At 41.2% G+C, this 14,853-nt stretch overlaps 1 protein-coding gene across 5 annotated transcripts in view; it reads right to left on the reverse strand.

The window, feature by feature from the left end:
• The window catches only part of ARHGEF12 (Rho guanine nucleotide exchange factor 12), a 428,628-nt gene that overhangs the window by 222,518 nt on the left and 191,257 nt on the right, over positions 1-14,853 (reverse strand). For 4 of the 5 annotated variants that reach the window (XM_077457372.1, XM_077457370.1, XM_077457368.1 and 1 more), the window contains 3 exons: positions 6,204-6,296; positions 842-955; positions 648-746 (listed from right to left, as the gene is read on the reverse strand). In XM_077457372.1, coding sequence (XP_077313498.1) covers positions 648-746; positions 842-955; positions 6,204-6,296 — 306 coding nt within the window. The remainder of the gene's footprint in view (positions 1-647; positions 747-841; positions 956-6,203; positions 6,297-14,853) is intronic. The other variant, XM_077457369.1, reaches the window with a different exon arrangement.

Raw genomic sequence — 14,853 nt, forward strand, 5'->3', positions numbered from 1 at the left:
TTCCTGTCTATTGCTGTTCTGGTAACAACCATACATTTTGGATTCTCTTTATTTTCAGTGATAATGATAAACAGGATGAATAGAGGGGAAGAATCTTGAACTAACCACTTAAAACCCTAGCTGGCACACAGATTGCAATAAAAACCTGACGTGTTCTAATCTCTTTCCCCTCAATCCAAACCTTAAAAAAAAAAAAAAAAAAAAAAACCTTTTTGACCTTAGTTACTTAAAAACTATGGTATGGTATGGTAACCCCTCCCATGTGCAAGCAGCAGTGAAAACCACCTTCTAATACTGTGTACAGTGCTCTGTAAAGTGAGGTCACCTCTTCCACATATCGAGATTCCTCCACACAATAGTAGTTTATTTGACTGGCAAGCTGTGTTACCTAGTTGACCAGAAAACAGAGCTTGCCTGGTAGGTTCTAACAGAAACATGCAGTCTGAGGGGACACCTCTAAAAGAGTGCAAGATGGAAGTTTCCAGTTTAAACCCCCCTTAAAAGTGGGCTTTGTTTAAAAACTTCCAATATTATTTACTCTTGTTCTTTTAAGAGATATTTTATAGTTTGCAAACCAATGAATGATCGGGACAGATCACAATAAGACACACATAAAATACAGATATTAAAGAAAAATGATTTCTCACAGCTGTTCTCTCTAGGAAGAACTGGTAGATTTCCAAGAATACTCTGCGCGTCTCCTTAGGGTTCGTCTGCTTATAAAGGTCACCATACAAGTAGCAGAGCTGAGCAATAAGAGAAGAGCAAAACACATTATGGTGTCATAGTCAGAAAGGAAGAAATTCATCCAAAAAAAATATTTTTTTTTTTCTTAACATACCAATGGCGCAGGGTCAAACTGTGAAACCACGTGAAACATGAAGACTGCAAGGTGAGCAGGATGAGTCTTCAACATATCCATACTTAGGAAGCAGCTACACTGATCGTTCACCTGCTGAAAAAAAATAAGAACTTTTATAATACCATTAAGGGCTCATTCAGACCTTGACATCCTCATGTATTGCAATAAAGTGGTTGTAAACCCTTTACATCCACTTTTGACTAAAGGCAAGCCTATAATAAACCTGTACGGTTTAGGAGATATCCCCTGTATCAACGCATGTATCAGCGCATGCCGTCATCAGCACGTATGTGCCGTTGCTTCAGTTAGTGTGCCATTACCGGCGGCTCTGGCCAATCACAGCGTCGTAGCCCGCGATACCCGGAAGTAACTCTGGGAGAGACATCGCCTCCCGGAGCGGTGTACGAGGACCACTGCGGGGGCTTTGATCTAAGGTCAGTAATTCATAATGAGCTAGTACGCTATGCATACTATGCTAGTATGCTATCTCATTATGCCTTTGTCTTGCATGTTTTTTTTGGGGGGGGTTTGTGGGTTTACAACCACTTTAAGGCATGTTTTTTCCCACACTGCATTAGATAAGTTCATTAATGAATCAATCATTCATGAATCAACTTGCAACGCACCAAAACATTCAAAAATGGACAAGCACCATTTTCTGCATGTGCATTGGAGCTGCTTTGCCTTACAGTGTTCGGATGCTAAGGTGCAACACAACACAATGGAAAAGTGTGTTCAGGAACGAATAGTTACTGGTGGATTTTACAATAATTAGTTTCAATGGTAACACATTTAAAAAAGGTTACCTTTTAAATAGAATCTTTTTTTTTTTTTTTTTTTTTCTAGAAATAAACACTTTACCAGGTTCTTTTATGGCAGAGCATGCCATGCTTAATAAGAAAGCCAGAACTTATTGACAGTTTCTTCCTAATTTAAATTCCAGGCAAGTCATCAGCTAGTGAGGTGGTATGCACTCTCCAAATCATAAGACTATACAAGTGTCATCTGATTTCCTGTTACTTAGGTGCAGGCATACATAAGGTCTATTTAAAATGTTTTGCCACAAGATTCACACATTTTCTAATTTGATTCAGTTGAAAAGACATATGTGAAACCTTGGTGAAAATTGTGACACTCTTGCATGAAAATAAAGGAGGAAGGGGGCAAACACTTTTTCACACCACTGTGTATATATATATATATATATATATATATATACATATACACACACACACACACACACACACACTAGCAGAATTTATGATTTCTTAGCCATTTTTCAGAGAATACAAACACAAAAACATTTCTTTCACTTATGGTGTTTGGCTGAAGCCATTTTATTGTCAATCAACTGTGTTTATTTTTTATTTTTTTAACTCATGACAACAGAAACTAGCCAAAAGACCCTAATCAAAAGTTTACAAACCCCAGTTCTTAATACCGTGCATTGCCCCTTTTAACATCAATGACAGCATGAAATCTTTTATGGTATTTGTGGATGAGGCTCTTTATTTTTCAGATGGTTAAGCTGCCCATTCCTCTCGGAAAAAAAAGTCTCCGGTTCCTATAAATTCTTGGGTTGTCTTGCATGAAGTGCACATTTGAGGTCTCTCCAGAGTAGCTCAATGATATTGAGGTCAGGAGACTGAGATGGCCACTCCAGACCCTTCACTTTATTCTGCTGTAGCCAATGACAGGTCGACTTGGCCTTGTGTTTTGGATCATTGTCATGTTGGAATGTCCAAGTACCTCCCATGAGCAGCTTCCTGGCTGATAAATGCAAATGTTCCTCCAGTATTTTTTAATAACATACTGCATTCATCTTGCCATCAATTTTGATCAAGTTTCCTGTGCCTTTGTAGTTCACATTATCCACCTCTGTACTTTTAATCACAGGCCTTATTGACTTCTCTACAAATGTAGGTTTATAGTTGTGGCCAAAAAGCTAAATTTTGGTCTCATCGCTCCAAATGACTTTGTGCCAGAAGGATTGAGGCTTGTCTCTGTGCTGTTTGGCATATTGCAAGCGGTATACTTTGTGACATTTGCGTAGTAATGGCTTTCTTCTGGCGACTCGACCATGCAGCCCATCTTTCTTCAGGTGCCTCCTTATTGTGCATCTTGAAACAGTCACACCACATGTTTTTCAGAGAGTTCTGTATTTCATCTGAAGTTATATGTGGGTTTTTCTTTACATCCCAAACAATTTTCCAGGCAGTTGTGGCTGAAATGTTAGTTGGTCTACCTGACCGTGATTTGGTTTCAGCAGCACCCCTCATTTTCCACTTCTTAATTAGAGTTTGAACACTGCTGATTGGCATTCTCAATTCCTTTAATATCTTTTATACCCTTTTCCTCTTTTACACAGTTCAACTACCTTTTCCTGCAGATCCTTTGACAATTGTTTTGCTTACCCCATGACTCAGAATCCAGAAACATCAGTGCAGCACTGGATGAAAGATGCAAGGGTCTGTCAGGAGTCCAGAAACTCATTGATCCTTTTATACACACACTAATTTAATAGCCTTTAATAGCCATACAAATAACGCTGTTACTGATTAAAATTTTCCTGTTAGATTAATCTTTTTTTTTTTTTTTTATCGATTAATTATAACGCACATACAGATCCAACTACTTTTAGCTGATCTCCTTGCATTGCAACTCTGCATTACTCAGTGGTAAATGTGGTATACACTATATACAATCACCCAACACTAGTTTGTTTCCACAATCCATGACTTAACTTCATAGTTCACACAAATACGTTTTAAATTCAAACTGTAGCACTGACGCAAGTAATTTTTTATTTTTTTTTACACAGTAGCGTGACAATCCCTCCACCTCCGGTCTAACTAATCACTCTCACCTTATGGCATGGACCCCTGTGCAAACAGGTGGTCATGTAAGCGGGTAACAAAAGGGTTAACACGGACCATAAACTTCTCTCATGTCTCCTTAGATCTCAGCAAGGACGCCAGGTCATGGGTAGAAAGAAAAGATCTAAGTGCTCACCGCTTAAGTATAAGATTTAATTTTCGTTTTCAAACACAAACTACTCACATAAAGATGATAAAAACACAGCATGTAAAGCAGACAATCGTGTTCGTTCCGTAGGGCAGCAGTGGGTGACATCATGCGTAGCTCCTCTCCCGTACGAGTTACGTTCAATCAGAACTTCAACGTCACCGGACTCCTCCCCCCTTCCCTTCGTTAGCAGACGGAGGCACTTGGGGAAGGGGGGAGGAGTCCAGTGATGTCAATGTCCGCGACATCACCAGATCTCTGACGGAACTCCCTGAAGACACGGAAGCTGGTGGAGAAGTGAGTACCGATCAAAAGAATTTTGATCGATCAAAAAATGTATCGATTAATCAAGGCATTAATCTTTAATTTCCACAGCCCTAATTCAAACCCCTTTGTGTCAACTTGCGTGCATGTTATCAGGCCAAAATCACCAGGGTAACTTTTGATCAAGGGTCATTTGGCTAATTTCTGTTGTCATGATTTAAAGAGAGTAAACACAGTTGATTGATAATAAATGGCTTCAGCCAAACACTAACCATGAGTGAAAAATGTTTTTGGTTTCATCATTAATATTATTCTCAGAAAAATGGGCAAGAAATCACAAATTCTTCCAGGGTATGTAAATGAACACAAATATATATCATATTATATATATACACACACACACACACACACACAGTATCTCACAAAATTGAGTATTCCCCTCACATCTGTGTAAATATTTTATTATATTTTTTTCTCTGAACTTAACAACTTGCTGACCGCCACATGCCGATGTATGTCCCTACTTTGGGGATGGATATCGTTGTTATGGCAAGAGCTAGCTGCCATAACCCCAGTACTCCCGTGTTCGGACGGCGGTCCGGTACAAGATAAAAGTGGTCTCTGTGGTGGATTCACCACGAGATCATTTTTATCGGTGGTGGGAGAGGAGCCGTCGGAAGCGGTGGAGGAGATCGTGTCTGTTCTCCTGTCAGGTATGGAGATGAGTGAGGTGAAGATGGCCCCCACCCATCTCTATAACATAGCAGGGCGTTTTATTAAAAAATAAAAGGTATGTTTTGTTTTTTTAAATGCCCCCGTCCCGCCGATTACGCACGCAGAAGCGAACCACATACTTGAGTAACTCCCACATATGAAAACAGTGTTCAAACCACACATGTGAGGTATTGCCGCGATCGGTAGAGCAAGAGCAGTAATCCTAGCCCTAGATCTCATCTGTAATGCAAAACATGCAACTGACAGAATTTTTTAAATGTTACCTATGGAGATTTTTAAGAATAAAGGTTTGTCGTTATTCCACAAGCGGGCACAATTTTGTTTTAAATATTTCTTTATTTTATTTTATCTTTTCATATATACAAAACTTCCATCCATTACAACATAAATAACATAAAACTCCCGACATATTCTCACCATACAAAAAAAAAATTTGAAGCGTGACATGTTGAGTATCAATTTACTCGGTGTAACATTATCTTTCACAATATAAAAAAAAAATTTGGGCTAAATTTAACGTTGTCTTATTTTTTAATTCAAAAAAGTGCATTTTTTTTTTTTAAAGTGTGCTTGTAAGACCGCTGCGCAAATACGGTGTGACAAAGTATTGCAACGACAGCCATTTTATTCTCTAGGGTGTTAGAAAAAATGTATAATGTTTGGGGGTTCTAAGTAATTTTCTAGCAAAAAAACACTGTTTTTAACTTGTAAACACAGAGTCTGAAAAAGAGGCCCAGTCAAAGTGGTTAAGATACAGATTTACCTAAAGTTGTCACCTGTTCTGAGTGCTATTTTTTTTAATTTTTTTTATTTAAACAAACGGTTTTATACTTACCTGCTCTGTGCAAGGAAATTGCACAAACGGCCCGAAGCTCCTCTTCTCGGGTCCCCCAACGGGGCTTTTCTTGGTGTGCCTCAAAGAAAGCCGTTTGTTATGGGGCACATCTGCAGGCTCCTTTTCTTGGTGTGCCTCCTTTTCTTGGTGTGCCTCAAAGAAAGCTGTTTGTTATGGGGCACATCTGCAGGCTTGCCCTTGAGCCATGCAGCCTGAGAGCTTAGCCCCACTCCCTCAAAGGATTTAACCAACAGAAATAGCCATGTTTGTGAGAGCAGGGAGACAGCTGCTTTAGACGGGCACAGTGCTTGATCGATTGAGGACTCAAATGAGGGGGGGAGCATACTGCTACCTAAACATTTTTTACCTTAATGCAAGGAATGCATTAAGGTAAAAACACATTTAGGCTATAGAACCTCTTTAACAAATGAAGGCTACAGTTTTCCTTTGCCCAGTTGTCCATATTCTTGGTACTAGATTTACCTGTTCTGGTTCTGCATCAAATTCCTCATCTTCCGCGCCAATAATGCTGTGTGAAATCCGAGTCGATGGACTTCCCATGCTAGACTGTGAATCCTACAAAACAAATTTCAAGTCATGAAAACATGCCATTACACACAATGTTAATAAAATAATATTTAAAGTCTGTTGGAACAAAATGTGAGATTTGCAGTATGTAAAGCATTGCTTTGAATATTCTGTCTCTTTGTAGTGTCCTTGCATGCAATAACAATCACCCTTAAAAGTCCAACCAGGGACTGGTTATAGACAGATGCAGGTGGATTGAAATGGCCCACTGGCTTCCTATATCTTTTGGGAATTCCAATAGTGAAATGTTTTACAGAAGAAAAATGAGGACTGCCTGCAGATCAAATAGCTGCCAAAGGACCTCATGATGTGAACCCCATCAAATGAGGCTCACAGACCTAGTAGTTGTAACAGAAAAGAGTAATCTGATCCTGGAAAACATAACCTTGAATGGTTTGACCGAGCCACCCAGAAATTATAGAAAAAGAAGCCATGGTGTCCTTCCAGCGATGCATGGGCATCAAAAAAACAAAACATTATCTGTCTTTCTGGAAAGAAACAGTGGCTAAGAGACTCAAAACCCAAACCACATCCAGGAATGGTAAGAAATTTTCCTCTGAAGAACCAAAACACAAAAGGTCTCTCGAAGTAGAGAGGATTTGTTCCAGAGTTGTTCCTGGGGTTTAAAGTGATACTAAACACACACTGTTTAATTTACATTGTCCCTTCTATCACTCTATGTGGATGATGGCACTGCAATTTTAATTTAAAGAAAAAAAAGCTCTTTCCCAGCCCATCTGCAGGGAAACCAAAGAAAAAAGAAAGGCCTTTGAAATTCAGAGTAAAAATTAACTACTACTATCAATAAACTTTTTTAAATTGGCATACAAATATATATTTGAAATCAAATCTTTATTTTCTGGAATTAACATGATGTGGGCAGATTTCTGCCAGTCACAGGCTGTGTCACGCCCCTCCCAGCTTATGTTTTAGAACAAGGAGGTGAAACCCCCATTAATCTACATATAAAACCCCACCCCCATTGTATTTAGCTAGTTAGTGGGCATGGAGAAGGAGGGAGGGAGTGGGCTGTCATTTGTTACTGTGTATATGCCAACATGTGTGACTCTATAGTCACATGGGCTGCTCAAATGTGATGGGGGGCAATGTTCAGCATAGAAACTTCCTGCAAACAGAGCATGTGAGGAGTTACTACCACAGCTGCAAAATCCCCAGCTGAATTGGGGACATGGAAAGAGGGAGGAAATGGAGAACAGCAGGATCAACATAATGTGAGTTTAGTGACAGTATAAGCCTTCAGATTTACATGAAATTGGGTTTGCCTTCCAAGTCTGATGATAGATCTTGCGGGAAATTAATTTCCTAGCTTTAAAGTATACTTCCACTTTTGCAGATAAACTGGGATAACACCTACCGTGTATGAGTTACATGTTCCCATTAACATAGCACAACTTAAAAAAATAAATAAATAGCTGGTTACCTTTTTTTAAAGTGGTTGTAAACCCTCTAGTTATAGGACCCTGGAATGTCACTGCAAGCACCTTACTATATCATATCATTTGAAATGATTTTTATGCCTGTAACCCAGCACTAGGATTTAGTGCTTTGAATGTGAGTACCAGTCTTTTTGAAATAAATTAGAATTTTATCTATATGGTCTGCACTATATATCTCTTTCCATTCCAGGATATCATGCTTGGAAAACAAGAGCAACTATTGATGGCAGCGTTAAATAAGTCGTAGTTCATCCATCTGGTTTACCGAGATCCCGGTGTACGGCCACTGTCAGTGGTGAAATGCGCACCTATCCGTTAATTCAGGGGTCTATAGTTTGAGGTGAGCGGTTTGGTTGGCTGGTGGTGGAATCACTGATGTAGTTTGAACCATAAGGATATCTGTATGTATCTCTATCATCACAGAGGAGAACATCATTATCCACTATCGCTATCAAAGCCTTTAACTCAAGTTGTTATGTTTTCTACCTTCTGAGAAACTTTTAAGTGTTAGTGCGTTTTTTTCAGCGCTGCACTACTATGTATCCGTTTTTTTTTTGTTATATTTACCTTTAGTGTTCAGCTGCTGTGTTACATTTTTATTATTATTTTGCGCTGACTGACTCCATATTTGAAAAATCATAGACCATGGGACGTCCCAAACCACTGAATGAGAAGGTGGGTAACAAACTAACTAGGAAAAGAGATATCTGACAAAAGGGCCAACAATAGGGCTCCCCAGACTATTGGACGTCCATCTGGAAAACTTTGAGATGGTACAAACAAATAACCTGGTAGAGGCCTTAAAATAACCTGGTGAAGGCCTTAAAAATCTGGGCAATAAAAAGGCTTTAGGTCTAAATATGAAAGTGTGTGATGCTGCGCTGCTAGATTCTATTGCATATGCAAAACAACAAAATCACCAAAAGTGAAGTTCTGTATGTGTACCTTTCTTTGCCCATATATATTACAAGGAAAATAAATATGATGAAGATCACATAAAAGATTAAATCATACAATAAAGTGCATCTATAACCAAAAATCCAGTCCAATTACAAATAACAAAGTGCTCAGTCCATACAGTTGGTGGTATTAAAACAATAGTGATAAGAATCTTGTTCTGATTATCCAAGCACTCAATATCATAAGCACTGTGCCTCTAGACTTTATACAATGTGTGTCACCTCTGTGCTCACAGAACGCTCACCTCCAGATTGGTGTCATATAGCCTGTATATGATAATCGTCCCAAGTTTGGAAAGTATCCAGCTCATCCTGTACCTCCAGACCACTAGGGGCTCTCCACATATACTTCCTGAAGGTGCTGGATTAAGAGGAGTAGGGTACTTTTAAAGCAGTATAGTCAGTGTTTAACTTGCGCTCCAGATGGAGTAATCCTTAGGGGTATAGTCTGTGGCTGTACTAGCTGGATGGTGATGTATCCATAGAAAGGGGTATTAAGGGTTAAAAAGGAAGTCATCCATCCTTCAGTGTGTGTCCAGAACTCTGCAAGACATGCAAGGACAAAACAGGGAGGGGGAGGCGCCAATCTGAGTGTAGTATTAAAATGACTTATAGGATAAGATTAAAAACACTTACAAGATGATAGAAGATGCATGCTCGTCAAAGTAAAGTACAGTTCTGGTATTCCACGTGGCTCTGTAAGTCCCACCGCTGTTCCGGATAGCTGTAAAGGTTTGAGCAGTTGGCTGGATGGATCACAGTGTTTCTGCAGAAGCAAGCCTTTCATCACTGCAGTCCTGATTTACAAGATTCCAGCCCTGCCTAGGTCCAGACGCCAGTGACATCGCTTCCTGTTCCACAGTCCATGCTGGTCTGTGTGGAGCTGCTTGGTTCAACACTGATCCATTCTAGCCAACTGCTCAATCTTTTCCAGCTATCTGGAACAGTGGTGGGACCCACAGAGCCGTGTGGAATGCCAGGACTGCACTTTACTTTGACAAGCATGCATCTTCTACCATCTTACAAGTGTTTTTAATCTTATTCTATTAAAGTCATAATTTTAATACTACACTCAGGTCGGCGCCTCCCCCTCCCCACTTTTTCCTTATGGTACCTTTAAAGGTTCTTGTTTATTCATGCTGCCATATTCGCCTTGCCTATGCGAGGGAAAGATACCAACAAGCCTCTTATGATGTAGGATGTTAGTAATGTAAATATTTATTACAAATGAAATGCACTTACACTTTAAAACATTAAAAAATGCTTCTATACATAAAATCCCAGATTTTACTATTGCAAGATGTCACTTCCGGTCCGTGTGCCTCCACAAGTTATGCAACGGTCACGTGACTTCAACGTGATGCAACGAATAGGCGTGAGCCGAGGCAAACACAGATCAAAAGTGATGTAATGTGAAAGCAGAGACCGAGAAGCAAGATGGAATAGAAAGCCTTGAGGCATCAGGTCTGGCCTGTTGGAAGGAGGCCAAGGGTGGTCTCCTAGAAGTCAGATTATGTCTGTGTATCAGTTGCTTCTAAGCCAGTTTGGTGCAATGAGAATCACCTGTTTCCTCTCTTGCTCTATTTTGTGGAGCAGTTAGAATGCACTTTGGAGGAAAAGCACAGATTAGACTGGAGTCAAGGAAATTATTTGAGCATCCCATATCAGTGCTAAAGATCCTTGGTCAGGCCACGAACCAAAGTAACTTGGTGTTAAATCTGGAGGCCAGAATTCCCACATTTAGAGTCCCCCTCCTCTGACACATCAAGCTGAAGATATCAGGATGGGGGCCATTTCCCTTGGTCCAGGCAGTGATCGCTGAGGTAATCCACCATCCAACTGTCCATTCCCGAGATGTGGACAGCAGAGATAGCTGGACGATAATTTATAAGAATATCAGAAAAATTGAGTAGAGCGGCAAGGTCTGGCAATTTTTGTTGTGCCACATCCAATAGTGAAAGAGACTAGAAAACGGGGATTCCCCTGATGGTGGACTTTTGAGGCACGTATACAAAAAAATATAGCAAAATACAAAATGTATTTAATAAAATAAAATCATATCATATCATGAAAACATTAAGCAACATAATACATAAAGTACAAAGTTAATTATCCATACGAAATGTAGTTAGCCATAACATTTATTGCCCTATGCGTTTCGGAGCGCTGGAAGTCTCCTTCAGGGGCAGGTATACAGTATGGAGTACAGTTCTAGTAAGATATAAACAGAACATTAGGATAGTGAACACGTTTACAAAGAGTGTTGTCATTTATAACAATATACTTACATATCAACAATTGGTGCTATATGAAAATGATATGCTATTGCTTAAAAAGTAAGGTAGGTCAAAAAATGCATGTATGTGACTCCCCGAGCTCCAAGAAGCTCCACAAATGCATAAGTATCCTAATGTTCTGTTTATATTTTACTAGGACTGTACTCCATACTGTATACTTGCCCCTGAAGGAGACTTCCAGCGCTCCAAAATGCATACGGCAATAAATGTTATCGCTAACTACATTAAGTCTGGATAATTAATTCTTTGTACTTTATGTATTATGTTGCTTAATTTTTTCATGATATGATTTGATTTTATTAAATACATTTTGTATTTTGCTATATCTTTCTGTGTACGTGCCTCAAAAGTCCACCACCCTTTTCTAGTCTCTTTATAAGAATATCTGGCTTGCTTCTTTTAAGGCTACATGACTCTTGGTACCTCCTGGGTGACTGGTGCACTGTAGGTCACAGGAAATTGGGTGCGACAGCCTCGAAGGAGCCCACCATAAGGCCCACAACTATTTTGGAGAAATCTCACAAAGTGGTGTTCTTTGATCTCAAGACCTAAGAGTGAGATGTGAGGGAAAGCAGTTTGTTCCCTGGAAGGAAGACTTTTGCTTGGGTCAGGTCCAGAATCAGATAGATATTACAGGAGCAAAAAAATAGGATTTTTATTACAGCTTAGCTGTAAAATCCTTTTCTTGGAGTATATCATGGGACACAGAGCCTTAAGTAATTACTTAATGGGTTATGGGCCACATTCAGGTGTTGACACTGGTATACTGGAAGGTCACTCCCTATATAACCCCTCCTCCTTCCAGGAGCACATCAGTGTCCCATAATGTACTCCAAGAAAAGGATTTTACAGGTAAGCTGTAATAAAAATCTTATTTTCTTTATCATACATCATGGACCACAGAGCCTTAAGTAATTACTTAATAGTAAGTCCCATAGCAATGCTACTTGAGGGGAGGGAGAAAAAACCTGCAGGGTACCCACAGGCTTGAGGACTTATACTGCTGCCTGCAGTACACTGCGCCCAAAGGCGATATCCTCATACCTCACATCCACCTGATAATTTTTTTTTCGAATGTATGCACCGAAGAACAAGTTGCGGCCTTACAGATGTGAGCCATGGAGGCCTAGTGACAAACTGCCCAAGAAGCACTAACCGCTCTGGTAGTGCGCCTTAACTTGAAAAGGGGAATCTTAACCCTTATATAAAAAGTTAGAATTATAACTCGCCAAAACCACTTAGCAACAGTGGATTTCAACGCTGTCTGTCCTCTTAGGACCCTCTGGCAGAATAAATAAGACTTAAGAATCTGAGCAGTTGCCTTTAAATAGATTTTCACTGCTCTCATCACATCAAGACAATGTAGTGACTTTTCTTCCCTAGAACATGGTTTTTGGAAAAAAACGATGGAAGGACAATGTCTTGGTTCAGGTAAAAACCTGAAACCACTTTTGGCAAAAAAGCCTGGACGAGGGCTTAACACCACTCTGTCCTGATGAATAATCAAATATGGCTCTTTACAAGAAAGAGCAGCCAATTCTGAAACCCTCCTTGCTGAGGATATAGCAACTAAAATACCAGCTTCCTTGTCAGACGGACTAAGGGAATATGCTGTATTGGTTAAAATGGCTGTTTTTGTAATACTGACAAAACAAAATTCAAGTCCCAAGGGTTTAAAAAGAGATTTAACTGGTGGATTAATCCCCATCACCCCTTGCATAAAAACCCTGGACTAAAGAATGCTTAGCAAGTGTTCTCTGAAATTAGATAAGGCTGAGACTTGGCCCTTAATAGTACTCAGGGCCAATTTCATCTCTAAAGGCAAGAATTCTGCCTACGATATATCTTCAAAGGGTGTCAACTCTTGGATTCACACCAGGAAACATAAGCCCTCCAGACACTATAAATATATATAGTTCTGGAAGCTGGTCTCCTTGCAATAATCAAAGCAGAGATAACTGACCCGGAAAGCCCACGTTTCCTCAGAATGTGGGTTTTAATAGCTAGGCCGTTAAATTTAGTGTTCGTAAAGTAGAATGGATTATCAGCCCCTGTGAGAGCAGGTCTGGCCTTAGTGGAAGGGACCATGGATCCTCCATTGCCATCTTTACAATTTCTGCATACCATGACCTTCTGGGCCATGGTGGTGCTGGCAGAATTACCAGTTTTCTTTCGAGCTTGATCCTGCAAAGAAGCCGAGACAGCAATTGAATAGGGGGAAATGCATAGATCAGTGAGAACTGATCCCACGGCATCATCAATGCATCTGTTCTGCATGTGAATGGATGCTTTGTTCTGGACACAAAGTTGACTAACTTTATGTTGAACTGGATGCTAGAAGATCTATGTCCGGAGTCCCCCATCTTTGACAAACAGCCCAAACATATGTCGGGGTGAAGAAACCATTCCCCTGGGAATAATCTGCTGGCGACTTAAGTAGTCCGCGTGCCAATTTTCTATTCCCGGAATGAAGACAATCCCTTAACCTGGAAGTCCAGGCTTTTAGAGCCAGATGCACTGCCTGAATCTCTAGGATGTTGATGGGCAAGGCTCTTACGGTTCTTGAACACTGTCCTTGTACAGTTGTTTTCTCAGTCTTTTGCCAATGCCCAGATAAGTGGTCTGAAGGATCTACCTTTTAAAAGATTCTTTAGTAACCACCAATTGAGGCTTTTGGGACACCCTTGGGCACAGCCGCATTGGCATGTCCAAAGCTTGGATCGTTTTGTTCCAAGCAAATAGAATACTGTTTTGCAACCGTCTCAAATGGAACTGGGCATAGGGAACTGCTTCGAACGAAGCCACCATCCTTTCTAACAACCTCATGCAAAGGTGAATGACGGGACCTCCCTTTGACCTGACCATCTTTTCACTAGGTTGAGAACTCAACCCAAACTTTTACAGTTAACTGGTTGTAATGCGTACACCTTACTCTGAACACTGATTGGTCTAGTAGCAATAGATCGTCTAGGTCTGTTTAATCCCTGTGCGCTTGACCTGGCTAGAGGTGGGTCTAGCACTTTTGTGAACACTCGGGGTGCTGTAGCTGGCCCGAAGGGCAAGGCTATAAACAGATGCCGCTGTTCTATTCCAAACCGCAGAAACCTTTGGTGAGCGGGAAATATATGGACATTCAGATATGCATCTCTGATGCCGATAGACATCAGAAGTAGCGATGCACCGAAATTTCGGCCGCCGAAACATATCGGCCGAAAATGCCCTTTTCGGCAATTTGCCGAAAGAGAAAAACGGCCGTTAATGGAGCCGAAAATGGGGCGTGGCCTGGGTGGGGGCGGGGCTCCGCCCCTGCCCCTGGTGACGCCCATCATGGGGGGTGCATAGGGCAGGAGAGCCGCCTCCGCCGCCTGTTTGATCACAGCGCCGGGAACATCACAGCTTTCATTTCAATAGCTGTGTGTTCCCGGCCGCGCGCCGTCACACGCAGCCCCTCCCCCTTGTCCGGACACTTAGACAGATCATCCGCAGGATTGGACGGATGATCTGTCTATCAAATTGCCCGGACAAGGGGGAGGGGCTGCGTGTGACGGCGTGCGGCCGGGAACACACAGCTATTGAAATGAAAGCTGTGATGTTCCCGGCGCTGTGATCAAACAGGCGGCGGAGGCGGCTCTCTTCCCTGCACAGGCTGGCTGCAAAGGGGGACACACTGGCTGCAATGGGGCACAGGCACACTGGCTGCAATGGGGCACAGGCACACTGGCTGCAATGGGGGACACTGGCCTGCAATGGGGGATGCCTCCTGTACCACGTTCTCTGACCATCTCCTGTACCACGTCCCCAGTCTCTGACCATCTCCTGTACCACGTCCCCA

This window comes from Lithobates pipiens, unplaced genomic scaffold (assembly GCF_037356315.1).
Source record: "Lithobates pipiens isolate NorthernLeopardFrog02 unplaced genomic scaffold, aLitPip1_a1.2 Scaffold_27, whole genome shotgun sequence".
Taxonomy (NCBI): Eukaryota; Metazoa; Chordata; class Amphibia; order Anura; family Ranidae; genus Lithobates; species Lithobates pipiens.